This window comes from Oryctolagus cuniculus, chromosome 1, assembly GCF_964237555.1.
Source record: "Oryctolagus cuniculus chromosome 1, mOryCun1.1, whole genome shotgun sequence".
NCBI classification, from domain to species: Eukaryota; Metazoa; Chordata; class Mammalia; order Lagomorpha; family Leporidae; genus Oryctolagus; species Oryctolagus cuniculus.
Genome location: NC_091432.1, coordinates 4160510 through 4187828, shown reverse-complemented (window position 1 = coordinate 4187828; position 27319 = coordinate 4160510). Strand labels below are relative to the sequence as shown.

The following is a 27319-nucleotide window of genomic DNA, read 5'->3' as shown; positions in this document are numbered from 1 at the left end:
TTTGTGTGAGAGTGTGTGAGTGTGTGAATGTGTATGTGTGAGGGTGTGTATGTGTGGGAGTGTAAGTATGTGAGTGAGTGTGAGTGAGTGTATGTATATAAGTGTGTGTGGGAGTGAGTATGTATGAGTGTGTGTGAGTGTGTGCATGTATGTGAATGTGTATGTGAGTGTGTGGGAGTGTGTATGTGTGGGAGTGTGTGTGTGAGAGAGTGTATGTGTGGGAATGTGTATGAGTGTGTGTATGTATGAGAGAGTGTGTGAGTGTGTGTGTGTATGAGAGAGAGTGTGTGTGAGTGTGTGCGAGTGTGTGGGAGTGTGAGAGTCACTGAATGTGGGAATGCGGGTCTGTGTGTGTATGTGGGAGTGCAGGTGTGTGGGAGTCTGAGTGACTGGGAGTACGAGAGTACATGAGAGTGAATGAGTGTGTGACAATGGGAGTGAGTGTGAGTGGGAGGGTAAATGGGAGTACGATTGTCACTGTGGGAGTGTGAGTGTGTGTGTGTGTCTCAGGACCAAATGTGGGTGTGCAAGAGTGTAGGAGCGACTGAATGTAGAGGGGAGAGAGCACGTGTGTGAGTGTGACTGTGTGTGTGTGTTTGTCCGAGTGAATGAGCGGCCCTGGGTGCGTGAGTGTGAAAATCTATGGGGCATGTGTAACCAAGTGTGTGGAGTGTGCATGTGTTGAGTGTGTCTACATGGGAACGTGCACACACTGTGTGTGCTGTGTGTTGTGTGTGTACACATGCATGTATGTATGTGTGCATGTGTGTGCGTGTGCACGTGTGCTGGGGTGGGATGGTGTACCTTTTATGACCCGAGAGTCTAGACTCCCCATTCCAGCCCAGAGCAGCCTGGCGCTCCCCACCTGTGCCAGCTTCCCCGGTGCCGTCCAGGGCGGCTCCAGGCCCTGTCGGCCCCTCCGTGCCGGGGGCCTGGCTGCCCAGACGCCCGCTTGGCCAGTGGGACCGTGCTGCCTGGTGAGCAGCGTCAGAGCTCTCCACTCGCCGAAGCGCAGCCCAGGACTCCTGGGATACCTTATAACCATCTCCCTGCGGAGCTGCATGGGGCGCCTAGCCCAGGGTCGGTGCACGGTGTGCTGGGCAGTGGACACTGTTGCCACACCGTGGCTGTTGATCTGCCCTCCCCAACCCCGGCCACTGCTTGCCCTCCCATCTGGGTGTCGAGCCAGGTCCCTGGACACTTGGATGTGGGTCCTGTCCCCACGGTGCAGGTGCAGCTCAACCTGTGCCCTCGGCCCTGCCGGTGTCATGGAGGGGAAGACGGCGGGGCCCAAGAGGGAGGAGAGCCGTGGAGGGACTGAGGTGGGCCCGAGGGCAGGGCGGCCACATCGAGGGGCTTCCTGCCCTTTCCCAGCCGCCTGGGAAGGCCTCGGGTGGATCCCGAGTGTGTGAGGGCGAGAGCCATGCCACGGGCTGGGGGAAGGACGTTCTAGGCAGACGGAGTGGCCAGTGCAAAGACCCTGGGGCAGGCGGGAGCTGGGCCTGTTGGTGAGGCTGTGGCCGAGGGAGGGGAGCAGGGGTCTTGAGATGTGGGTGGGGGCAGGTCAGGTGCTGCCTGGTGTGGCTCATGCTGTGGAGCGCCCCTGGGTGGCGGAGTCGGGGCCGGGGACAGGGCGCCCTCGGCACTCATCCCTGACATCGCCATGGTGTACTGTGGTGGCGGGTGGGGGGCGGGCGGCAGCCAGGTTCGGGGTCTGCTCCGGAGGCGGAAGCGACTGGATTTGCTGGAGCTCTGCATGGGGGTGGCCAGGGAAGCCGGAGGCAGGGAGGGTGTGGTGCTGCCTGTGCGGGGCGTGGCCATGCCACGTGTCGTGGACAGACCAGAGAACGGCCACGGGCTCAGAAATGTTGCTGTTGTGACACACCCTCTCCCGACCCAAGTAGTCTGTGCGTGGCTGCCTTGTAAAATACCTTGTTGTACAAAAAAGATTTATTGGGGGGGGGGGGCTTCCATCCACTGGTTCACTCCCCAGATGGCTGTCATGGCCGGCACTGGGTCAGGCTGAAGCCGGGACCAAGAGCCAGGAGCTTCTGTGTCTCCCACGTGGGTGACAGGGACCCCAGCACTGGGGCCGTTTGCTGCGGCTTTTCCCGGGTGCCTTAGCAGGGAGGCGGATGGGGCGTGGAGCAGCCGGGGCTTGAACCGGCGCCCGTGTGGGATGCCAGTGTTGCGGACAGCAGTTTAACCCGCCGTGCCATGGTGCCAACCCCTTGAGATGTCTTTGTGGCCTTCTGCCATGTGGGTTGGGAGGGGGCTGGCATTAGGTGGGGTACTTGGCGCTCAGTGAGGAGGTGCTTGGTGCTGGGTTGCAGGTGCGAGGCCCTCAGCCGGGAGCAGGCTCCCCTGCCTCTGGGAGCCGGCGGCTCTGGCTTTGCTCACTCAGCGTGAATGCTTCCTCTGTGCTCTCTGGCCTCGGCAGCCTCTCCCGTCACACCTGCGGCCACGCCTGGGGCAGCGTGGACTTTGTTGGTGCTGCCCTGGGCGGGGCTGTTGAGGCGGCCTCTGCCTGCACCTCCCCTGCCTCAGATGCCATGGGGTGTGGTCCCTGACACTTCAGACGGCCGGGGGTGCCGGCCCCGGGTTCCTGTCGAGCGCCAGGCCCAGGAGGGAGGCTGCGCCAGCCCAAAGAGCCTGGGCCGGCCCCGTGCCTGGCCCACTGCTGACCTCAGGAGTGGTTCCCCCGTGAGTTCAGTCTCCACGCCCCACAGCCAGGAGGGGCCTGAGTACTGGGGCAGGTGGGGCGAGGACAGCAGGCTTGGGACGCCTCGCTGCTGGGCTCCTGGGTCTCTAAGTGCAGCCAGGGGGGCCTGCCCCGTCTGTGACACGCGAACGGCCCTTCCTGAGCTGTGCTGTGTACTCTGCACTCCCGAAGCCCATTTTCCTCTGTGGAATTTGGCCAGGGCTGGACTGGCGTTGGAGTCTGCAGGAGCCGGCCTCCGCCAGCGGCCGCCGCTGCAGGGCCTGGCTCACAGGCTCCCCATTTAAGGAAACCAGCGGGCCTCTGTTACGAAACCCAGGCAGGAATGCGAGTTATGCTCCTGCACGTCTCCGGCCTTGTCCCCGGGCCACCGGGCAGCATTTGGGGGCGGGCCTGCGTGCCCCGGGCCGAGCCCCTTCTCCCCATGCCGTCTCAGTGGGGAGGGGGCTCGGGCTGTCTCCACGCCACCTGCACCTTCAAACCTCAGGCTACCTGGAAAGTGCCCTCGTGCTGGTCCTGCCGGCTGAGGCCTGAGTCGCAGCCTCCCAGGCCCGGGCTCAACCAGACAGCCACGCTGTGGCACGGGTGCCCAGGACAGGTCAGCCTCAGTCTTCTCATCTGTCTAATGGGAGCAGTGGCCTTCATTGGGGGCTTGGGGAAGACGGCTGGGAGTGGTTGCCCCTGGCCCCTCACTCCCCCTGAGCTTGTCTCAGCACCTCCGGCCCGGAAATGACGCCCCCGGGATGCCTGTGCGGCCATCCTGGTTGGGCTTCCAGGGCTGACCCCCTGGACTCAGCCTGGCCCAGTTGCCTGTTTCGGGTCAGGGTCGCGGGGAAGGGTGGAGGAAGTCCAGCCGTCTCGCGTGGACCAGCAGTAGGGAGGCCCTGAAGACCGTCGAGGCGCAGCCCCGTCTCAGCAGACGAGACAAGACGGGCCCTCGGGCTGGGGCAGCTCCCGGCCTCTGGGCACGCGGCCAGCGGTCACCTCGGACCTGGGTGCCCGCGGCGGGCAGGGGCCTGTCCTCCCAGACGCTCGTCACCTGGCTCGCTCCTTTGCTGTACTCGGGGGAGAAGTGAGGCAGCCTCCGAGGGATGGGCGCTCCTCCTGGATGTGGGGCCCTGGGGTGGCAGCTCCTCCGTGCCCCTCCCCCCACCACGTGCCCGTCCGTACTGGGCAGCCATCATCGTTTTAGGGAAATTGAGCAGAGTCCACGTTCCCTGCCTGCCGCCCCGCCCCCACCCCGTTCCTCCTCCTCTCCTCCCAGCCCCGGCGCCCACGGGCCCTCGTGCGTCTCTATTGTTTGCCTTTTCCAGCCTGTGGCCACCTCTCGTGGGCTCTTGTCTGTCTTTCCAGCCCGTGGCCCCTGCCGTGGTCCAGCCGGCCCATCCCCCCTCCTTGCAGGTTTCAAGTTGTCCTTTTGAGTTTTTTTTTTAAAACAGCATTTTCTTTCTAAGTTTTTTTTTTTTTTTTTTTTTTTGAAAAAATTACACACAGAGGGAGAGGGAGAGGGAGGGAGAGAGGGAGGGAGGGAGGGAGGGAGGGAGAGGTCTTCCATCTGCTGGCACACTCCGCAGATGGCCACAACGGCCAGCACTGGGTCAGGTGAAGCCAGGAGCTTCATCCGGGTCTCCTGCGTGGGTGCAGGTGCACAGGCACTGGGGCATCTTCCACTGCTCTCCCAGAACTAGCAGGGAGCTGGATGGGAAGTGGAGCAGCTGGGACGTGAACCAGTGCCCACATGGGGTGCTGGCACTACAGGCGGTGGCTTTACCAGCTGCTGCACCCCAGCGCCGGCCCCTGCAGCAAAGTCTGAAGCGACCCAGACACGTGACGTGGGCTCTGCCCCGCTGACAGTGCCGTGTCCTGGACACGTGACGTGGCTCCACCCCCCGCTGACAGTACCGTGTCCTGGACACGTGACGTGGCTCCACCCCCCGCTGACAGTACCGTGTCCTGTGCCACCGCCGACAGCCCAGGGCTGGGTCTGTTAGTGGAAAGGGGAGGCGCCCCCGGCATCGTGGTGGCAGCCGTGTCTTCCGATGGCCACCGTCAGGTCTGGGGGTGATGCCTGAAGCCCCGAGCAGGCTCTCTCTGACGGGAGGACGGTGCGAGCCTCCCATGTCCCGCCTCTGCCCTCCCCGCCAGGTACATGTACTGGACAGACTGGGGGGAGACTCCGCGGATCGAGCGGGCAGGGATGGACGGCAGCTGGCGGAAGGTCATCGTGGACTCGGACATCTACTGGCCCAACGGGCTGACCATCGACCTGGAGGAGCAGAAGCTGTACTGGGCAGACGCCAAGCTCAGCTTCATCCACCGCGCCAACCTGGATGGTTCCTTCCGGTGAGTGCCCGGCCGCCGCAGGCCCGCGCCGCCGCCTGCCTGGCTTACCGGACTTCCGGGCTTTGCAGAACTTGGAGCAGTAATGGGGTGCGTGCTCCGCATCGCTTGTCCCCCCCCGCCGAAGGTCGGGGCAGCATCTGCCAGCCAGCGTGTGAATCCTTTCTTGTCTTCAAAGTTTTATTTCTTTGTTTGAAAGGCAGAGAGAGACGAAGGGAAGGAGGGAGAGAGATTTCCCGTCTACTGGTTCGCTCCCCTAGATGCCTGCAGCAGCCAGGCCTGGGCACGGCCAAGCTGGAGGTCAGGCGCTCCGTGCAGGCCTCCCGCGGGGTGGCCGGGTCCCAGCTCGCTGAGTCACGGCTGCCTCCCGGGGTGTGCGTTAGCAGGAAGCCGGGATCGGATGCAGAGCCGGGGCCCAGCTCAGGCACGAAGCCTTACCCTGTCCCACGTGAGCAGGGACAGGGGGCACGTCCCTCCAGCTGGGGCAGGAGAGCCTGCTCTGTAGCGCCGGGGCCGTGTGCAGGTTCTGCCGTCCAAGGAGCCAGTGAAACTCCACATTTGCAGGAGAATCTCGGAGCTGCGGGTGAGGGCTGTGGCCCGAGGGGGCCGTGAGCCGCTCTCGCCACCACACCCACTGTCCACCCCCGCTGCGGGCAGCCACGACCGCCGTGGGTCTCGGTGCACTCCAGGGGCTCCTGCATGGCGGTCCGGAATCTGGAAGCTGGTTGCATGAGTGAGTGAGTGACTAGGGAGGATTTTCCCTGTGGTTGGCATTGCTCCGGGGCCCCCGACGTCCCCCCATGTCCATGGGAAGAGCACTGTGCCCCCTGCCACGGGCTCCCCGCCGGGGCCCCAGACCATGGTGGAGCTCCTGGCCCAGGTGGGGACGTGGCGGGGGCCTGGCCCATGGCTGCAGTGGCCCCGCGCTGGAGGACACAGCGGCTGGGCGTGCGCAGACGTGGCCTGTGGGCGGCTCCGCCACGTGTTCCCCGAGCCCTGTGTGTTCTTGGCTCCGTCACCGTGGAGCAGCTTCTCCAGGGCTGGGAGCCGCTCAGCTGGGGCGTGGCTGCGGTGTGTCCGAGGCCAGGAGGTGTGAGTCCCAGCTCGGTCGCAGGGCAGTGGCCTCTGTGCCCCTGGGCCTCTTCGGCTGAGCCGTGCACGCATCTCAGGTGGGGTTGCAATCTTGGGACCGGTCTGACATTTGGGAATGTGCCCCCTCGGCGACCCTGGGTCCCAGGGGCGGAGTGGGTTTGGCCGTGGAGAAGGGTGGGTTTGGGGCCGGACGATGAGGATGATGGCAGCGCGGCTGCTGACCCTGCCGCGGCCCCGGCTCCTCTCCCAGCAGCCCGGTTAAGTATCTGCTGCTGGGTTCCCCGTTACACGGTGCGCCCAGAGGCACTTGAACTTGAACTTGCCCAGAGCCTGCAGTTTGACAGAACCAGGGTTAGAACCAGGGGCCGTCTCAGCCCCTCTCCGCCCGCCCCGCCTCCAGGTGTGGCCGAGCAGCTGGCCGCACGGCGTGGACAGGCTCAGGGCTGTTTGAAAGGCAGCGTGACTTGATCCAGGGGCGCTCTGGTGCCGCAGACCTGCGAGCCCCATGTGACGGCGATGGCGGCCAGGCCCTGGCTGCACGGGCACTGGGGGCAGCAGCTGTACCTCCGGGAGGCCGTTGGGCGTCCCACGCTGCAGGTGCGTGTGCAGGTCGGGCGCTCTGTGTCCTGGGTCCGACGAGAGGCAGAGCGGGCTGGCTGATGCCGGCCCGGAGCCTGGCAGGAGGGGCTGCCCTGCGAGGCAGGGTGAGGCTCGGTGAGTGCGACCGTGGCGGGCCCTGCATGCCCCGTGGTACCCCTGCACGCCCCGTGGTACCCCTGCACGCCCCGTGGTACCCTGCCGCCCCGTGCTGAGGTGGGCGGGAGCTGCCGCGAAGCAGTGCCTCTGGCTTCTCTGAACAAGAGAGGCCGCGTCCTGGAGCGCTGGATTCCCCCACACGGAGACACTGGCTGTACCGCGGCCTGGTGGTTCCCCTCCCAGGTGGAGGCCCCAAGGGATTGAAAACAGGCATCCAAATACAGGCTGTGCGTGAGCGTCCGTGGCGTGCACGGTGGCTGAGCGGTGGCCCCAGGCCGAGCGTCCCTCAGAGGAGGCCTGGACAAGCGGGCCGTGGTGTGTCCGTCGTGGGTGGGTCGTTCAGTCGTGTCCAGGAGGGAAGCGCTGACACCCCCACGGCCTGGGTCACCTCGAACACGCCGTGCTGGGCGGAAGAGGCTGGCCCCGTGGCCCCCGTGGCCCGTGTTCTGTAGAACTCGTTCATGTGGAAGGCTCAGAGTGGCAGAGGCTTATCTGGGGCCTGGGGCTGGGGGTGAGATCGTCCCCTGGGCTATGGGCTGAGAGAGAGGCTGTGGTCACTGCGTCAGATCGTGAGTGTCCCACAGACTACGGGCTTGCTGACTTTCGAGGTGGGTTTTGTGCTTCGTGGATTTCAGCTCAGAAAATGAGACAAAAAGCAACGTCAGCAAAGTGAACGGGAGACGTGGGTCAGGAGAGGGGGCTCGTGGCTCTGTCAGCAGCACCGTGGGGAGGACGGGACCTGGGGCCGCCCACCCTCATCCCTCCCCGTTCTCCCAGCGCCTCTCGCGGGGTCACCAAGCACTCACTCCCACCCCACTGCCCACGCCCCTGCCCCTGTGAAGCACACAAAGGAGAAACGGGTTTTTTGTGTGTGCTGAAGCCACGTGTGACTTGGAAGCCAGGCCACAGTGCCAAGGAGCAGGTGCATATGGCCAGGTCAGCACTGGCGTCCTGGTGCCAGGGACGGGGGTGCCCCATTTGTTAGCAGTGTGGCTTCCTCCTTTTTCCTGGGGTTGTGTGTGGGGGTGCTCCTTGCTGCTTGGCCGGGGGAGCCCTTGTGTCGCCATCACAGAGGCTGGGAAACCGACGTGGGAGGCTCCCCCAGGCCCGGGGCGCCATCCTGCAGGGTCCTAGCTCGGGCTGTCCCAGTGACCCGGGCACACACGCAGGTCCGAGCTGGGCGGGAGCTCCCCGAGCGTGCTGAGGTCTTCTCCCCCGGCCCCGCAGGCAGAAGGTGGTGGAGGGCAGCCTGACGCACCCCTTTGCCCTCACGCTCTCTGGGGACACCCTGTACTGGACGGACTGGCAGACCCGCTCCATCCACGCCTGCAACAAGAGGACGGGGGAGAAGAGGAAGGAGATCCTGAGTGCCCTCTACTCGCCCATGGACATCCAGGTGCTCAGCCAGGAGCGGCAGCCTTCCCGTGAGTGCCCGTCCGCCGCCAGGCAGGGACGCGGGGGCCGGGGCAGCCGGGGGGCCAGGCCGGCTTGGGCGAGATTGCGTGGGGCAGCTGTGAGGCAGGGTGGGGTGGAGGGTGGTCAGGGACACGCTGGGGGCCGTCACGAGGGAGGGAGCGGGCGGCAGGGTGCGGCTCCTTTGGAAACGTGGTAGGGGTTGTGGGCCCCGTTCTGGAATGTTCTCTGTTTTCCCAGTGCACACACGGTGTGAGGAGGACAACGGTGGCTGCTCCCACCTGTGCCTGCTGTCCCCGAGGGAGCCCTTCTACGCGTGCGCCTGCCCAACCGGGGTGCAGCTACAAGACAACGGGCGGACGTGTAAGGCAGGTGAGGCCTGGCGCGGGGTGGGGGGGGCGCGGTGGCGGCCGGCCGAGGGGTCCCCCCCCGGTGTTCCCTGGGGCTCCCGCGGCGTTCCCCGGGGCTCCTGAGGCATTCCCCGGGGCTTCCGCGGCGTTCCCCAAGGCTCCCCCGGCGTTCCCCGGGGCTCCCGCGGCGTTCCCCAAGGCTCCCCCGGTGTTCCCCGGGGCTCCCGCGGCGTTCCCCGGGGCTCCCGCGGCGTTCCCCAAGGCTCCCCCGGTGTTCCCCAAGGCTCCCCCGGTGTTCCCTGGGGCTCCCGCGGCGTTCCCCGGGGCTCCTGCGGTGTTCCCCAAGGCTCCCCCGGTGTTCCCTGGGGCTCCCGCGGCGTTCCCCGGGGCTCCTGCGGTGTTCCCCAAGGCTCCCCCGGTGTTCCCCGGGGCTCCTGCGGTGTTCCCTGAGGCTCCCCCGGCGTTCCCTGGGGCTCCCACAGCCCGGGCGGCTGGCGACGGGTCCCGGGCACCACCACGATGGCCACGGTGCCGCCTAGGCGTGCCGCGCGCTGTCCTTAGCTGAGCGCCTCTCGAATGCGGATTCTCGGAGCGTTGCTGGGACACGGGGGTTCCCGTGGGGACTTTGTTTTAACGTGGAGGGCACACACGGACACGACCCTCGTCCTGCTGTCTGCGCGGTCTCCTCCGAGTCCCCATGGCGCTTTCCCACAGGCGGCTTCCGTGTTGGTAGGAGTCCATCCCCGGGCTTTGTCCCCACGTCTCGCTCCCGCAGCGTCTTCCTGGTTCCTCCAAGGGGGACATCGGCCCCTGACCCGTCCCGAGCGGGGCTTCCCTCGGCCCCTGACCCGTCCCGAGCGGGGCTTCCCTCGGCCCCTGACCCGTCCCGAGCGGGGGCGTCCTTCGGCCCCTGACCCGTCCCGAGCGGGGCTTCCTTCGGCCCCTGACCCGTCCCGAGCGGGGCTTCCTTCGGCCCCTGACCCGTCCCGAGCGGGGCTTCCTTCAGCCCCTGACCCGTCCCGAGCGGGGGCTTCCCCCGGCCCCTGACCCGTCCCGAGCGGGGCTTCCTTCGGCCCCTGACCCGTCCCAAGCGGGGCTTCCTTCGGCCCCTGACCCGTCCCGAGCGGGGCTTCCTTCGGCCCCTGACCCGTCCCGAGCGGGGGCTTCCCCCGGCCCCTGACCCGTCCCGAGCGGGGCTTCCTTCGGCCCCTGACCCGTCCCGAGCGGGGCTTCCTTCGGCCCCTGACCCGTCCCGAGCGGGGCTTCCCTCGGTCCCTGACCCGTCCCGAGCGGGGGCATCCTTCGGCCCCTGACCCGTCCCGAGCGGGGGCTTCCTTCGGCCCCTGACCCGTCCCGAGCGGGGCTTCCCTCGGCCCCTGACCCGTCCCGAGCGGGGCTTCCCTCGGCCCCTGACCCGTCCCGAGCGGGGGCGTCCTTCGGCCCCTGACCCGTCCCGAGCGGGGCTTCCTTCGGCCCCTGACCCGTCCCGAGCGGGGCTTCCTTCGGCCCCTGACCCGTCCCGAGCGGGGCTTCCTTCAGCCCCTGACCCGTCCCGAGCGGGGGCTTCCCCCGGCCCCTGACCCGTCCCGAGCGGGGCTTCCTTCGGCCCCTGACCCGTCCCAAGCGGGGCTTCCTTCGGCCCCTGACCCGTCCCGAGCGGGGCTTCCTTCGGCCCCTGACCCGTCCCGAGCGGGGGCTTCCCCCGGCCCCTGACCCGTCCCGAGCGGGGCTTCCTTCGGCCCCTGACCCGTCCCGAGCGGGGCTTCCCTCGGCCCCTGACCCGTCCCGAGCGGGGCTTCCCTCGGCCCCTGACCCGTCCCGAGCGGGGGCGTCCTTCGGCCCCTGACCCGTCCCGAGCGGGGCTTCCTTCGGCCCCTGACCCGTCCCGAGCGGGGCTTCCTTCGGCCCCTGACCCGTCCCGAGCGGGGCTTCCTTCGGCCCCTGACCCGTCCCGAGCGGGGGCTTCCCCCGGCCCCTGACCCGTCCCGAGCGGGGCTTCCTTCGGCCCCTGACCCGTCCCAAGCGGGGCTTCCTTTGGCCCCTGACCCGTCCCGAGCGGGGCTTCCTTCGGCCCCTGACCCGTCCCGAGCGGGGGCTTCCCCCGGCCCCTGACCCGTCCCGAGCGGGGCTTCCTTCGGCCCCTGACCCGTCCCGAGCGGGGCTTCCCTCGGTCCCTGACCCGTCCCGAGCGGGGGCATCCTTCGGCCCCTGACCCGTCCCGAGCGGGGGCTTCCTTCGGCCCCTGACCCGTCCCGAGCGGGGGCATCCTTCGGCCCCTGACCCGTCCCGAGCGGGGCTTCCCTCGGCCCCTGACCCGTCCCGAGCGGGGCTTCCTTCGGCTGCACGGCTGGAGTTCCATGCACGCCGGCGCCTTCTCCCGCTGTCCTTGCCGCCCCGGAAGTCACAGGCATTGGAACGCAGCCTGGCCGGGGAGGCTCCAGGCCCCGCGCAGCTGCTGTGGCCTCCGGGCCAGCTCAGGGCCTGTGCAGCGATCAGGTCCGTAGGCGATGTCGGGGCCGGTGTCCGGTCTGTGGAGGCCGGGACCCCACTCAGGGCACGGCAGGGGCTTCCCGGGTGGGAACGCGGGGCGGCCCCTGGGCAGGGTGAAGCGCTGTCCCGGAGCCCGGGGCTCTGGGGGACCTTCCTGCCAGGGCTCCTGAGGCAGCAGCCCGTCGGCGAGGACCGACTCCCCGAGGGCGGCCGGCGCGGTCACACGGGCTCCAGGTTCCGTGTCCTGCCCTGTGTGCTGAGCTGAATTCTTATTTATTAAACGAGGAGCCTGTGTTTCCATTTGCATGGGCCCCCACAGTGTAGCCTGGCCCACCTCGTGTATTTAAGTCAGGGGCCTCCAGAGGTGGTCTCTTCACGCCCCGCATGTTCCTGTGGTGCTGTGTGTTCCCACATGTGGATGCGTGTTCCTGCATGTGGCGTGCACTCGCGTGTATGGCTGTGTGTTCTCACATGTGGCTGCGTGCTCTTGTGTGTTAATGTGTATTGTCATGTTGGATATGTGTTTGCATGTGTGGTTGTGTGTCTCACTGCCTTGGAGTTGTGGGTGATGAGAGCTGGCTCGAGTTCTGGTCCTGGAGTTACTGGAACCCGAATCTGGAATCTGCTGGCACCATCGATTGGTGATGCCTGCCTGCCTGCATCCTGGGTTGGATCAATTGGTGATGTCTGCCCTGGGAGACAGAGGGCCTGGCTGGATGCAGGTGTGGGTCCATCGCTGCCCCCTGGTCTCTCTGGGTGGAGGAACCCAAGCACTGGGGCATCTTCCAGTGCTTTCCCGGGAGTGTTAGTAGGAAGCTGGATCAGAAGCGGAGCAGCCAGGACTGGAACTGGCGCTCCCACGTGGGTGCTGTATTATAGGTGGCAACTTAACATCCCTGGATGTCTACTTTGCTGCCCATGACACGCAGTGGGTTGCCTGTGAAAACCGCCGGGATCTGGGAGCTGGTGACGCCAGGCAGGGGAGGGGCTAAATCCCATCACCGAGGTCCCGGTGGGCAGCAGCCTCGGCGTGGGGCACCCCAGTAGCAGGGGTGTCAGAGCTGGCCGGAAGGGAGCCGGGCTGACGGCAGGTTGCGGGTGCCCCGGTCTTCCCAGGTGGGCGGTGGGGGTGGAATTCAGGGGCAGGCAGAGGAGGCCTAGGGAACTCTCTTGGCTGTGGGATGGTGAGTGGCAGGGTTCCGGGGGTGAAGCCCCAGGCCACAGGGTGAGGGCGGCAGAGACTCCCAGGAAGCACCCGCAGGTCACAGAGACAGAGGCTGTGCTGGGGACGCCCTGTGGCTTCCGGGGGCCATGGTCAGGGCAGAGGCTGCGGCGTGCTCCGTGCAGAACACAGCCGTGTGGGGCCAGAGTGACGGCTTCCAGCCATGGCCTGCCTCCGAGCCTTCCATCCACGCACTGGCTTCATGATCCTGGGCGAGGGACCCGGCCTCGTCTGTGAAGTGGGGTTGTCTGTGGGAAGGGGGGGCTGCTGGGTGGATAGGGGCTGTGCTTGACTTTGAACTTGACTTTGACCTTGAACGGGGAGCCAGGCAGGCTTCTGATTTGATGCCAAGAGAACAATTTTCCTCCTGAACGTTTGGAATCAGGTGTAGATGCCAGGGCAGGTGCTGTGCAGAGGCGCTGGTGGGTGGGGGGAGGACTGGGTCTGGCCTGGGGGCTTTGGGTGTGTGACTTCCTGCCCCTTGGGGATAAAGAGCCTGGCTGGGGGACGGGGTGTGACTGTGTCAGAATCCCTGGGACTCTGAGGACAGTTGCAGGCTCCTTGGCCCGCCCCAGAGTCCTGGGAGAGGGGGGGTGGGCCTGCACTGCCCAGGCCCCCAGGGGCGGGGGGTGCAGCCCCAGGAGCAGCAAGAGCCCATTCCTGGCCCCCTACGACGGTCTGAGCTTTAGTGCTTTGTGGAGTCAGGCACGGAGACGTTTTTGTCGTGAATCCTGTTTTTTCCTGGTTTTGGCAAATGTAGTCCAGCCCAGCACAGGGAGGCGGGGGTCTTCCCCAAGGAAGCGGCTGAGTTGGAAGCCTTGCCAGGGCCCCTGTGAACCGAGGAGTGGGTGCTCCTAGGGGCAGGGGCGGGGTGCTGCTGGGTCCCTGAGCTGCCTCCCCCAGCCTCCCCACAGGTGGTGCGGGTGGCAGAGTGGCCCCTGTGCATGGTTGCGGGGTGACTTGAGAGGCCTGGGGGGGCAGTGCAGACGATGCCTCCCATGACAACACCCTCTGGCTCAGGTGCGCTGGGTCCCACAGCCCTGTGTGTGTGTGTGTGTGTGTGTGTGTGCAGAGGGGGTGACCGCTGGCTCAGGGCCTGTGTGTGTGTGTGTGTGTGTGTGTGGCAGGGGTGACCACTGGCTCAGGGCCTGTGTGTGTGTGTGTGTGTGTGTGCAGAGGGGGTGACCATTGGCTCAGGGCTGTGTGTGTGTGTGTGTGTGTGTGCAGAGGGGGTGACCATTGGCTCAGGGCCTGTGTGTGTGTGTGTATGTGTGTGCAGAGGGGGTGACCGCTAGCTCAGGGGCCTCTGTGTCTTAGATCCCCAGCCTGTCCTGAGGTAGCCCCTCTTGCCCTGCTCTGCCAGGGGCCCGGGGACAGCAGGTGGCTGTGGCGTGGGTCTCTGCAGGTGGATCTGGTCCCTGGGAAGAGTGGGCAGGCGGAGCCCCCCGGCCTCTGCGGACTGAGGGTGGCAGCTGGCTCCGGTCCCCCCCATGTTTTTCCAGTTATACGGATTGGGCTACAAACAGCAGTAGCGGGGCCTCGTTTGGGAGTCACCTCTGCCGCCCCCAAACCCTGCGCCACCTCTCCGCCACGGTCCGTGTCGCTCTGCCTTTGTCACCCACGGCCTCCTCAGGGTGGGGGCTCAGGGCAGCCAGTGACCGGGGCAGGTGACTCTGTGGGTCTCTGGGCCCCGGGCCGCATCCAGACCGTGGCCGGGAGGGTGCAGGCGTGGGATTTACGGGACCCCCTGCACAGCACCGAGGCGTGCTTTCAGCAGAGGCCGGGGACAAAGAACCTGGGGACGTGGCCGGGGTGGGGGCTGACAGGCAGGCGACAGCTGGGCCCTGGGCCCCAGCCCCTCACGTCCGTCCGTCTGTCCGAGTGGATTAGCCGAGGCTGTCTGGGCGGCCTGGGCGGCCCGGGCCTAATAACAGTGTGTTTGTTCCTGGAGTCCCTGTCCCTTATCAGGGAAGTAGGTCAAAGGGGAGGAAGGAGGAGCCTGCGGAGACGCCGTGTGGTTGGCGTTGACTTTGCCGGCAGAAGGCGGCTGCTGTCCTGAGCCAGGGACTGGGGATTTGGAATGGCGGGAGCATTGAGCGCTCCGCCCCTGCGCTCCCTTGCCGCGTTTTCAAGCTGTGGTGCAGACGGTAAAATGCACGCAGCTTAGGTGTGCCTGTTGATGAGCTGTCGTGTGTGTCTGTGTGACCACAGTCCAGACACAATCGCTCCTGCCCCCCCCCCCCCGGAAAATGCCCTGGAGCCCTTTGCAACGCCACCCCCCACCCCCGGGGGGCAGCACTGTGCCTGTTCCGGAACAGCATGGAGCCGGAGCCACACAGCCTGGGCCATGCCGTGTCTTCGCCTGAATGCTGATGTTGAAAGCCAGTGGCAGAAGAGAGGGACCCCATATTCAGGACGGGGCTGTCTTCCGGGCCTGGGGGCTCTGCAGTGGGCTGTGGTCACCCCCTGCAGGCCTGCCCAGCGCCCCAACCGCTACCGCCTGCAAGGCTCACACGGCTCCCTCGTGTCTTCGGGGTCAGGTTCTGGGCTCGCAGGCTCCGGGCCCCCAGGCTGCCCACACACCCTCGCTGGGCCCTGTCTTGGCTTCCAGAGCCTGCCCTCCCTGTCCCAGCGCTTGTCCCCTGGGGGCAGTGCTGGGGATTCGCTGTCTCTGGGCCCCAGACGTCCACCTGGGACATGCTGGCTGCCAGCTTGTCTTCAGAGACAGACCGAAGGCTGCCCCGTGGCTTCTACTGCCCTCACCTGTTTCCGTGGGATGTGTGGCTGGCTGCTCTGTAGCCCCGGCCCTTGGTGACGTGGGGTCCGCTGCTGCCCGGAGCCCCTCCTGTGCCTCGCTGACCCAGGGAGCCTCTGCTGGGCTCCTCCCCAGCCCCTCTGGGAGGGGTGGAGGGGTGGCAGGTCAGCTCCCACTCCACTGCAGAGCTGGAGGGATTGTGGCTTCCTCACTTGCTTTGCTTTGCTTTGCTTTGCTTTGCTTTTTTCTTGTCTTGTCTTGTCTTGTCTTGTCTTGTCTGTCTGTCTTTTTTTAAAGATTTATTTTATTTGAAAGAATGACAGAGGGAAAGAGATCTCCCATCCGCTGGTTCATCCCTAGTTGCCCTGCAGCTGCCAGGCTAAGCCAGGCTGAAGCCAGGGGCTGCGTCCTGGTCTCCCACGTGGGTGCAGGGGCCCAGGCACTTGGGGCATCGTCCACTGCTTTCCCAGGCCATCAGCAGGGAGCTGGATGGGAAGTGGAGTAGCCGGGACTTGAACCAGCGCTCGTGTGGGATGCAGGCGTTGCTGGTGGCGGCTTTACCCGCCACACCACGGCGCCGGCCCCGACCTTCTTGCTGCCTTGCGGGTCGGCTGCCGTCGGGAGTGTCTGGTGACGGGCGCCCAGCTCCCGTGGTCCTCGGCGCAGCAGGGGCTCTCTTTGATGAAGAGGGGCTTCCCCTGACACCCCCCCCCCGGCCCCCGCCTGGGGCCCTGATCTGCGTTCTGACCTCTGCCTGCGCTGTGTGGCTCTAAAGTAAGGGGTTGCCGGCCTCGTCCACCGGCGAGCGTCGGCCACGGTCAAGTGCCCGCACCCGAGTGAGGCTGTGCCCTCGACCGGCCGATGACTCTAAAGAGAGCCACTTCCTCCATGTGGCCCTGCCCAGCTTCTGCCGCCGCCGCCGCCGCCGAGCCACAAGCCCTGTCCTCTGTCCCACTCACGGCGGCTAGGTGAGGGGCGTCCAGGGCTGGCAGCTTCACGGGGGACCCCGAGGTACACAGGGGCGAGCTCAGGACCGTGGAAGAAGGGCGCAGAAGGGGCTGGGGCCTGGGCGTCCAGCCCCAGGGGCCACCCCTCCTAGCCCCTACTGTACCCTTCCTGGGGCGGCTCCTGCACGGTTCTGCGGGCGCAGGAGAACGTGGCCGGGCACCCGGTCACGGCCACTCAGCTGCAGGGGCTGTAGGAACAGTGCACGAACAGAAATATAAAACCATTAGTGCCTTTATTGAACACCTACTGTGTACCAAGGCTGTGAAAGGCGCCCAGTGCTGGCTTGCTTTCTTTCTTTCTTTCTTTTTTTTTTTAACTTATTTGAAAGTGAGAGTTACACAGAGAGAGAAGTAGAGGCAGAGAGAGAGAGAGAGAGAGAGAGGTCTTCCATCCTTATTCACTCCCCAATTGGCTGCAACGGCCAGAGCTGTGCCAGCCTAAAGCCAGAAGCCAGGAGTTTCTTCCGGGTCTCCCACACAGGTGCAGGGGCCCCAGGACTTGAGCCATCTTCTACTGCTTTCCCAGGCCATAGCAGAGAGCTGGATCGGAAGTAGAGCAGCCGGGACTGGAACTGGTGCCCATATGGGACGCCGGCACTATAGGTGGTGGCTTTACCTGCTACGCCACAGTGCTGGCCCCAGTGCTGGCTTTTTAAAACAAAAAATACTTATTTGAAAGGCAGAGGACAGAGGGAAAGACAGGCAGAGATTGTCCATCCTCCGGTTCACTCCCCAAATGCCTGTGACAGCCAGCTCTGGGCCCGTCCAAAGCCAGGAGCCAGGAGCTTCCTTCGGGTCTCCCACATGGGTGCAGGGGCCCAAGCACTTGGGCCATCCTCCACTGCTTTCCCAGGCCACAGCAGAGAGCTGGGTCGGAAGCGGATCCAGCACTCAGATGTGAGACACCTGCAGGGTTGAAGTATGTAACATCTGACCCCTGGTGTTGACTTTTCAAAGAGTGGAGCTGCGTTCCTGATAGGCCCCTCCCCCCACCGCCAGGACCACTCTGAATTCCAGCTCCTGTAATTTGCCCAACAAGGCCAAGTATGTTGTCTTTTTTTTTTTTTTTTTTTTTTTTTTTTAGATTTATTTATTTACATGAAAGTCAGGGTTGGAGGGGAGAGAGAAAGAGAAATATCTCCCATCTGCTGGTTTACTCCCCAAATGGCCTAGGCCGGGTGGAAGCCGGGAGCCAGGAGCTGCGTCTGGGTCTCCCACGTGGGTGCAGGGGCCCGAGCGTGACTTGGGTTATCTTCCATGGCTTTCCCGGGCACGTTACCAGGGAGCTGGATCGGAAGCGGAGCAGCTGGGACGTGAATTGGCACCCATACGGGATGCCGGCCCTGCAGAGGGCAGCTTTGCCCGCTCCACCCCCGCGCCGGCCCCCGTCCTCTCTGTCTCCTAAGAGGGCTCCCCAGGTGCTTGTGTGACGCCACAGGGCGGGGCCTTGTGGGATCCTCTGGGGGGGAAGTGGAGGCCAAGCTGCTGGATCAAGGTCGCTCAGTAAGGAAACGGGACTTTGCCGCAGGAGCCGGTGTGCTGACCACTGGGCTGTCCTGCCTGTGGGGAGCAGCTCCCTGGCGGTCAGCCTGAGGGCTGTGGTGGGGTAGGAGGAGGCAGAGGCCAGCGGTGGAGGCTAGCAGCTCTGGGGGCCGGCCTGCTGTGGGTCCTGCGCTGCCCCTGATGTTGCCTGGTCTGGTCACCCCAGGCCCCTGGGCGGAGGAGTGACTGCCCCATCTCACAGCTGAGCACACTCAGAGCCCAGACTGCAGGTCACGGGGCTGGGGGCTGCTGGGTGCTCCCGGTGGGCTGCCGCTTTCCCCAGTGCTCACTGGGAGGCCCCGGGCAGGCCAGTGGGTGGACAGCTGCTTGGGCCTCAGGTCGCAAGCAGGGCCGGCACCCGTCCCGGCCACTTCCTCTGTGCCTTGCGACCCTGTGGTCATTCAGTGTGGTTTCCCGGGCCGGGGTGCCGGACTGCGGTCTCCGCATTTGTCCAACCGCTCTCCCCAAGGGGCAGCAGGGGAATTTAATCAATTGCTAGCAAACAAAAATAACCTGGCTGCCCGCCGGCTCGGGGCACAGAGGTCAGGGCTGATGACAGCCTGCGGTGTGCCCGGGCTCTGCCTGTGCAGCTTCAGGCCTGAGAGATGGCCGGCGGCCACGCTGTCTCCCGAGGGGCCAGCCAAGAAACAGATCCTCCAGCTGGAGACAGAGAGAGGCGGCCCCTCCGCCTCCTAGCTCTGTGCTGAAAAAGCCGCAGTGGGAGCCGGCGAGGAGGGGGCCCAAGGCCTGCCCAGGGCTGCTGTGGCCGTGGAGTTGCCCTTGGCTCGTGGTGGGAGGGTTGGGGTGTCCACTGTGTCCGCTGGGGTGGCAAGGCCCACTGTGGGGGCCGAGGAGCCTCCTCTGTGGGCATGGCGGCTCCATGCCTGGGATGAGGTCTTCTCTTGTTTGTAGTGAAGCTAGGAGGTGCAGGGTGTTAACCACGGCACCCGAACGTTCCTGTGAGGTGGGCGCCCCCAGCAGGGCTTCCTGCCGGTGCCTGGGTCACCCTGTGCTGGCCACGGTAGCCAGGGCAGGTGGCTTCTTCAGCCTACTCATTCTTTCTCCTGCTGTTGTTATTATTTAAAAATTTTATTTATTTGAGAGGTAGAGTTAGAGTGACAGAGAAAGGTTTTCCATCCACTGGTTCACTCCCAAATGGCCAGCTGGAGTTGGGCTGATCCGAAGCCAGGAGCCAGGTGCTTCTCCTGGTCTCCCATACGGGTGCAGGGGCCCAAGCACTTGGGCCATCGTCCACTGCACTCCCAGGCACAGCAGAGAGCTGGACTGGAAGAGGAGCAGCCGGGTCTCAAACCAGCGCCCATATGGGATGCCGGCCCCCAGGTGGAGGCTTAGCCTGCTATCCCACAGTGCCAGCCCCGTCACTGTTTTATAAAGATTTATTATGTATTTGAAAGTCAGGGTTACAGAGAGAGGGACCGAGCTCTTCCATCCGCGGGTTCCTTCCCCAGATGGCCAGGAGCCAGGAGCTTCACTCAGGTCTCCCACTTGGGTGGCAGGGCCCCGAGCACTCCAGGCCATTAGCAGGGAGCCGGATTGGAAGTGGAGCACCGGGACTCAAAATGGTGCCCCTGTGGGGCTGGCGTTGGAGGTGGCAGCCCCACCTGCTATGCACTACACTCCAGGATTTTTTTTTTTTTATATTTTTAAGATCGATTTATTTGGGTCCAACATTATGGCCTGGTGGATTAAGCTGCTTCCTACACCGGTGGCATCCCATAAGGGCACCGCTTGGAGTCCCAGCTGCCCAGCTTATCATCCAGCTCCCTGCCAATGCACCTGGGAAAGCACTGGAAGATGGCCCAAGGGCTTGGGCCTGCACCCATGTGGGGGACCTGGACGAAGCTCCTGATCACGGCACGTTGTGAGCCTGGGCCTCAGCTTCTGTCGGGGACTGGTGTTTGCGCCCACTCGAGGCCGGGCGGGAAGTGACACACGCAAGGCCGGGGCGCTTCTGGGCCCTCCCTGCGGGCTCCCGCGAGTGCCGCTCCCACTTCCTGGTGGCTACTTCCCTGCAGTTCAGTGATCAGCCGGAGCGAGGACCCGGGTGCTATTTGGGATGGCTGATCCTTCACTGTAGGTGGGGAAGCAGGCTCAGAGAGGGCCCGGGACCTGCCAGGGTCACACAGCAGGGGCAGGGCCTGGACGTCAGCCCTGAATTCTCCCTGGTGCCTGCTGTGGGCATTGTGTCCCAGCTGGGGGCTGGGGAGAGCCAAGGGGACGGTGCCCTGGCAGGGGGAGGCGTGCCCTGGGCTTTGGAGGACAGGTCAGAGACCAGCTGGACGTTTGGGGGCGGAGCCCAAGGGAAGGGGCGGGATTCTCTGTTTAAATGGGGCCTCCCCACCGCACCCAGTCAGAGCTGACTGCCCCCAGCTAGGCTTGGATCTGGATTTCAGGAGTCGCCCGCCGCCTCACTTTCCCACCTGCCTGCCTCAGTTTCCCTGCCCTGGGCTCAGGAAGTCGTTGCTAGCACGTGTGCGCCCTCTAGTGGAGGAATCGGGTTATGAGCCCAAGGGCTTGGAGCAGAGTCCGGAGGGTCCCTGCTGGCTCGGGGACCCTGGGACCACTCTTCAGATCCCCAGGCTGTTGGTGGCCAGAAGCCACCAGGGGCTTCCTGGGGTCACCTCTTGTCTGAAGACCGAAGCTTGGCTAGGTACCGAGGGGACCAGTAGCTGGCCACGGGCCCGGGCTGGGTGCTGGGGTGTGAGGGAGGCGCCAGGCCGGCTCTGACCTCAGCCCCGGTGCTGGAAGTGGTGTGGCCCTGGCCTCTGCTCTGTGGTCCTTCTGAGCAGACAGCGCTGGAACAAAGAGTGGACAGTGCCCCCCCCCAGCTGTGTGTCAGGGCTGGGGCACCCCGGGTCCCCAGGTCCGCGCGCGGCTTCTCGTGCCACTTCTGCCGGAAGTCCCGGTGACTCCCGACAGCAAGGACTGGGCAGAGCCTAGAACACTCTGCGTGGGGTGGGGGGGTGGGGCACAGGGCTTCAGAAAAGACTCCTGGGGCCCCGCCCCCCACGCTAAGCTCAGAGATCAAGACCCCCTCCCAGCCAGACTTGGCTGGGCTATGGGTCATCGTCATCAGGGGGTCTTGAGGCCTCAGGGCCAGAACGAGCCCCCTCCCTGGGGTGCCAGCTGCCCGCCTGGGCTTGGCTCCCTGGTACTGACCATGTGCTCTCGGTCCCTTTCTGAGTCACGCGGGGGCAGGGACGGAGCTGAGGGGACTTCCTTGGGGCCCTGGCACAGATGTACCCCGAGGGCTGGCCTGTCCTGCCCTTGGCTGGGGCCGGGGCTTTGGAGAGCAGCAGCTGCAGGCTTTGCCCCGGCTGCAGCAGAGACCCTTGGCGTGGTTCTGCACCCCCCATGGGGCTCCCTTTGTCCATCGTGGTGCTGTTGAGAAACCAGATCTGAGGTCCTGGGGGCTGTCACAAGGTTTTCCTGGCCCATTCTCAGTCAAGGGCAGCTTTTGGAGGCCACGGTGGGGACCCAGGCGGAGGCTGGAGGTCACGGTGGGCCGCGGGGACCCAGGCGGAGGCTGGAGGTCACGGTGGGCCGAGGGGGCCCAGGCGGAGGCTGGAGGTCACGGTGGGCCGAGGGGGCCCAGGCGGAGGCTGGAGGTCACGGTGGGCCGCGGGGACCCAGGCGGAGGCTGGGGCCAGGGCACAGAGTGGCCCAGGAGGCCCTTCCTGTCCCTGCCTTGCTTAGCTGGGCCGTCACCCAGCTCCAGTGTCCAGTGTGGCTCAGAGTGTCCCCAAGCCCTCACTCCGTCTTGGGGCCTTGGAGCTGGGACACCTCCATGCTGCTGTCCACGTACATCTGTGCCTCTGGACACAGAGGTTAATTTACCTGTCTGGGAGTCTGGTGATGGGTACCTCGCCCCCTGCAGTCCTGGGGGGGGGGGGGCGCCCAGGCTGCTCTGGGTAGAAGTGGCCTTTGAGCCGCCTGGGGAGAGTGAGCTGCAGGGGGCTCGGGGAAGTGGGGTGCAAGTGGAACTGGCCCCAGTGCCCAGCACGACTCAGGCTGCGGCTCAGGGACGGCCTAGCAGGGGCCTGACCAGAGAACCTGGCTGGGTGGCCCTCAACCGGTTCCTTAAGCTCCCCGGGCCTCGGTTCCTTTGGGAGAGTGACCTGGCGGCCACGGGGAGACCTTGATGCGGGTTCCTGAAGCCTCTGGACTCCTGGCTGAGCCACCTGGCCTGGCCTACCTCAGGCCCCGCCCACCTCTGCCCCCCCCAGCCCTGCCCCGCCCACCCCTGGCCCCACCCAGCCCTGCCCAGCCCACCTCAGGCCCCGCCCACCTCTGGCCCCACCCTCAGCCCTGCCCAGGCCCCGCCCTGTCTACCCCAGACCTCAGCCTGGCCCTCCTCAGGCCCCACCCCAACTCGGCCCGCCTCAGGCCCCGCCCCTTCCCCACCCGTCCCCGCCTACCTAAGCTCCCCTGCCCATCCTACCTCAGGCCCTGCCCAACTCAGCACCTCCCTGCCTGGCCCACCTCAGGCCCCGCCTCCACGCAGCTCTGCCCGCCCCGTCCACCTCAGGCCCCGCCCCAGCCCTGCCCGGCCCTCCTGAGGCCCCGCCCCCACCCTGCCCTCCTCAGGCTGCCCGTGCCCCTCACCCCACTTCCGGCGTCTCCCCACAGGGGCGGAGGAGGTGCTTCTGCTGGCTCGGCGCACGGACCTGCGCAGGATCTCGCTGGACACGCCGGACTTCACCGACATCGTGTTGCAGGTGGACGACATCCGGCACGCCATCGCCATCGACTACGACCCGCTGGAGGGCTACGTGTACTGGACGGACGACGAGGTGCGCGCTATCCGCCGGGCCTACCTGGACGGGTCGGGGGCGCAGACGCTGGTCAACACCGAGATCAACGACCCCGACGGCATCGCGGTGGACTGGGTGGCCCGGAACCTCTACTGGACCGACACGGGCACCGACCGCATCGAGGTGACCCGCCTCAATGGCACCTCGCGCAAGGTCCTGGTGTCGGAGGACCTGGACGAGCCGCGCGCCATCGTGCTGCACCCGGTGATGGGGTGAGGCGGCCGGGTCGGGTGGGGGGCGTCTCGGCCGCGTGGCTGGCGCAGGGCGTGGGGAGCGCAGACTGCTCCAGGCCGGGGTGGGGCCTGAGGACTTGCATCTCTGACCAGCGCCGGCACGGGCTGCTGGGTCCGTGTGTAGGAAGCCGAGGGGACAGCAGCCGGCGGTTCTCCCCCGGGCCTCAGCATGGAGTCGTCCACCTGGGCTGTGTCTGGGCCATCGTGTGGACAGTGGGCATGGCTGCGGCACCTGCCGCTGGCCAGGGTGGGCACCAGTGTACGGTTGCAGCCCGGAGAGGCTGAGGGACTTGCCCAGGGTCGCACAGCCAAGAGGCAAGGTAGGGGTTGTGCAGACCGGCTCCAGCTGTGCGTGTTAAGGTCCCGTGGGAATGGAGACCCCAGTGGCTCGGGGGACCTTCCTGGGGGCAGAGGAGCCAGAGCACACACCAGGCAGAACCTGAGGGAGGAGAGGCAGGGCTGGGGTCGGGGGGCAGGGAGTGGACAGCCTGCCCTCGAGAGGCCGAGACCGGAGCCGGAGGGGCCCAGAGAAGCTGAAGGCAGACGGGAGGGCGGTGGCCACGGCTGCCACCTGCAGAGCACCCAGCAGGTGCCACACGCGTGCCGGGTCTGTGGGCACGGTGACCTGGCCCGGGTGCCCGTGGACTTGAGTCTCTGCGTGCTGGGCCTGTGCTGGTGGCTGGGGCCGGGGTGCAGGCGGGGAGCAGGCCCGTCCTTTCCCCACGGGGCCCTCAGGGTTTGCAGAAGCTTCCACTGTGCTTCCTGCCCCCAGACGTGCGGCTGCCCCAGGCCCTGAGCTGTGGGCAGGAGAGGAGCCCAGGGCCTGAGCAACCCGGCTCGGCACCGGGTCTGCCCCCCGTCTGGGCATGCCTCCGACGGCTCCCGCGTACTCCGGTGGCGGGGCGGGCCCCACGCTCAGCCCTGGGAACGCGGCAGAGACCGGGCGGACGGACACTGCCATGGTGTCACTTCCCCTGCAGCCTCATGTACTGGACAGACTGGGGGGAGAACCCCAAGATCGAGTGCGCCAACCTGGACGGGCAGGAGCGGCACGTGCTGGTCAACACCTCCCTCGGGTGGCCCAACGGCCTGGCCCTGGACCTGCAGGAGGGCAAGCTGTACTGGGGAGATGCCAAGACCGACAGGATCGAGGTGAGCCGGCCTCTCGGGGCTGCGGGGGCTGCCGGGGGCGGGCGGCAGTCCAGGGGCCGCCAGAGCAGGTGCGTGGTGCTGCCCGTCTGTGTCGGGGCCCCTGCTCCCTGGTGCCCGTGGCACCGCTTTTGCCCCGTGTTGCAAAGCACAAGGTTCAGACGGCGTGAGCAGCGCCTTTGCGTCCACTGTGCAGTTTTAAGACGGGAAGAAGGATACGGACGAGGCCGCAGTGACCGCCGCCCGCTCTGGTGGCTGCTGCCGAGGGTCAGGGACGGTCGTCCTGGTGTCCTGGTGTTTAGCTGCGCGCACCTCCCCGGGGAGCGCTGGGTCTGGGCTGCGTGCTATGACTTGATGTAAGTGGCCGCGCCGTGCCCGTCCTTTGGCCACCTGCTGTTCGTGCACCTGCAGCTAGGTGCTCTGGTGCCAGCGGCACGGCCGTTAGGTTGGGTCCCTGTCCTGGTGGCTCCCTCTGCTCCCATGGCTTCCGGACGATCCCTGTGTGGTCTCGTGGCCATCCCACCCTCTGCGTCACCTGGGTGCTTCCTGGGGCTCCCGGGGAGGCCCGAGCTGGGCGGCTTGGGGGGGCCGTGGGGTTGAGAGCAGGTGTGTCTGTGCCACGGTGTCAGACCCTGCTTCTGAGTGGCAGGAGACTGGGCTCCGGGCTGGGGCAGGCTGGGTGGACGCCCCTTCCACGGAAACCCAGGGAGCCGCAGCTGCAGCCGTTTCCCGTTGGAGTCCCTGGGAATTAGCATTGCTGGAGCCCCTGGACATCCCTCTGCTGGGGGGAGCCGGAAGGTGCCGGAAGGTGACATTCACCCTTCCAGGCCTGCTGCGGGCATGCTATCCACACAGGAACCATGGGAGCGAGTTAGGGACCGTGGCCAGCAATGTACAGGCCTTGCCCATTTATCCCCAAGCAAGGTTTTTTTTTTTTTTTTTTTTTTTTATATTGCAGCAAACATAACATGAAACTGACCATTGATCTTCTTTTTAAGATTTATTTACGTGAAAGGCAAGGTTACACAGAGAGAGGGAAGGACAGAGAGAGAGGCCTTGCACCTGCTGGTTCCCTTCCCAGATGGCCACAGCAGACAGGGCTGGGCCAGGCCGAAGCCAGGAGCCGGGAGCTCCATCGGGTCCCCCTTGTGGGTGGTGGGGCCCCAAGCACTTGGCCATCTTCTGCTGCTTTCCTGGGTGCATCAGCGGGGAGCTGGGTGGGAAGTGGAGCGGCCGGCACGTAAATTGGCACTCATGTGGATGCTGGCGTTGTAGGCAGCAGCTTAACCTGCTGCTTCACATCACCGTACTAGAACCGACCGTTTCTAAGTGAGCGGTTCAGTGGCTTTTAGTACCTTCAGCACGTTGTGCAAGTGCCACCGTTGTCTTCTTCTAGAACGTTCTCAGCACCCTGAAAGGAAACCCCATGGCGCCTTTAGCGCTCGCCTCCCCACCGGCTTTCTGTCACCAGGGTTTTCCTGTTCTGGACGCTGGTGAGGCTGGGACTGTGTGGCTTCTGTGCCAGTCCTCTGTCCACGGCAGCAGGCCTCAGGGTCCTCCTGCTGCGCTGGACCTCAGTACTTGATGTCCCTTTGTACCTGCTGCGTTTCCAAGAGGGGAGGAAATCGTATGGGAGTTCTCACAGCCCACTGCTGTGGCTCTGGTGGCACTCGCTTTGGGGATGCCAGACAAGGGCCCTGCTGCTGTCAGGCCCTGTCCAGGACTGGCCTCCTCGTGGGCCTGTACCAGACACAGCTGTGGGCACGGCCAGCCGGGCAGCTCCGTGTTTATCTACCCGGGAGCAGGTACTCGGGTCCTGGGACAAACCCTCAGGCCATCCTATCAGGTGGGCTGCCCTGGGGTCCAGACTGCTGAGTGCAGGCTTCCGGGAGGTCCCACCTCCACCCCCCACACCTTCTCGCCCTGAGGCCTGCCTTGGGGCTGGCCACTCCCAGGGGACCTGAGCATGTTGCCTGCGGGGCTGAGTTCCAGGGCCTGGGGTGCCCCGGAGGTGCTCGGCACCTGTTGCCGGGCCTTTGCACCAGGCTGGCAGCCCAGGTGCAGTGGCTGCTGGGGGTGGGATGGGGTTGTGGGAGCAGCCGAGGTGCACGGAGCCACGTTTGCCTTCCTGCAGGTGTGGTCAGACTCGAGGAGGGCGGGAGGGATGGTCGGGCAGGTAGGCCGGGTCAGGAGAGAGACAGGCCACGCTTGTAGTGGTGGTGGCGTTCCCCAGAGGTTGCCATAAAGGCAGTGAGACGGCGCAGTCCGAGGGTCCAGGACCCAGTGCCAGCCCGCGCTCGTTTGACCCCCAGTCTTCGAGCAGCGGGGGTCTTGTTCGGTGGGGTGTGTGCGAGGCCCAGCTGTGAGCACAGCCAGGCGCTGGGAGACGGGGCCGTCAGGCTGACAACCTGGCTGTCCCTGGGAAGAGGTCTCTGGGCTCCGGGTGTTCTGCCCGTCCCCGGGAGGGCTCTGGGGTGGCTGCGGCCGAGCCCCGATGGACTGGGATGAGAGCAGCAGTCTGGAGAGGCCGCGGTTTCCCGTGGGTGGCAGAGCAGAGACCACGGGGCCGACCTGCAGCCCTTCCCGGGAGTCTGCTGCTGGCCAGGTCTGGGACAGCCGTGCTGGAACTCGGGCTCCACGCCAGGCCCTGGCAGCCCCCTGGACGCCCACGGGGCGGCAGCCCCTCCCATGGCCAGCTTGTCGCCATCCTCCGTGACAGCGGCGGGGGCGGGGCGTGGGCTCCCTGGCATCCCCTCCACCCGCGGCGGGGACCCCCTGGAGGTCAGTTCTGACACCTGCGGGCTGGAGCCCTGGGCGAGGCCGGACCCACTGGGTGTGGCCCACATGGGCATGGGCTGGGGTCTACTCCTTGCTCCTCCACAGCCGCCCCCCGCCCACCCTTCCAGCTCCTGACCTAGGAGTCCCCACGTGGTGTTGGCTTTGTCCCCGGGGCACAGCCATTCGTCAGTTTCCCAGTGTGGAGCCCTTGGGGTTGGAAGGTCCAGCTCTGAAGGTGCCTGTGGTCCTCCTGTGCTCGGCCCCCCTCCCACTCTGCCCCCCTGCCTCCTGCCCCCTGCCTGCTGGGGCTCAGGTGCCTGCGGGCCTCCTGTGCTCTGCCCTCCACCCTGCCCCCCTGCCCCCCTCCCACCCTCCTGCCCTGCCTCCCTCCCACCCTGCCCCCTGCCTCCTGCCCACTGCCCACTGGGGCTCCCAGGCCCGGCCCCGAGCTCTCTTCCCCTGACTGGCCTCCATCTCCTGTGCTGTGCCCCACCCCCACCCGACACAGCTGTTTGCAAAACTGACCAGGGTGGGGGATCCCTCGTCCCCCTCAGGCTCTGACCGGGCTCAGGCCCCCTCGGCTCCCCCCGACCTCGCGTACACCAGGCCCATGACCTGCCCCGAGCAGTTCCCTTCAC

General features: G+C 65.8%; 1 protein-coding gene across 3 annotated transcripts in view; it reads left to right on the top strand.

The window, feature by feature from the left end:
* Positions 1–27319, top strand: part of LRP5 (LDL receptor related protein 5) — a 94374-nt gene that overhangs the window by 33030 nt on the left and 34025 nt on the right. For all 3 annotated transcript variants that reach the window (XM_070065115.1, XM_051827847.2, XM_051827848.2), the window contains exons 3-7: positions 4865–5062; positions 8135–8331; positions 8561–8692; positions 22337–22733; positions 23735–23906. In XM_070065115.1, coding sequence (XP_069921216.1) covers positions 4865–5062; positions 8135–8331; positions 8561–8692; positions 22337–22733; positions 23735–23906 — 1096 coding nt within the window. The remainder of the gene's footprint in view (positions 1–4864; positions 5063–8134; positions 8332–8560; positions 8693–22336; positions 22734–23734; positions 23907–27319) is intronic.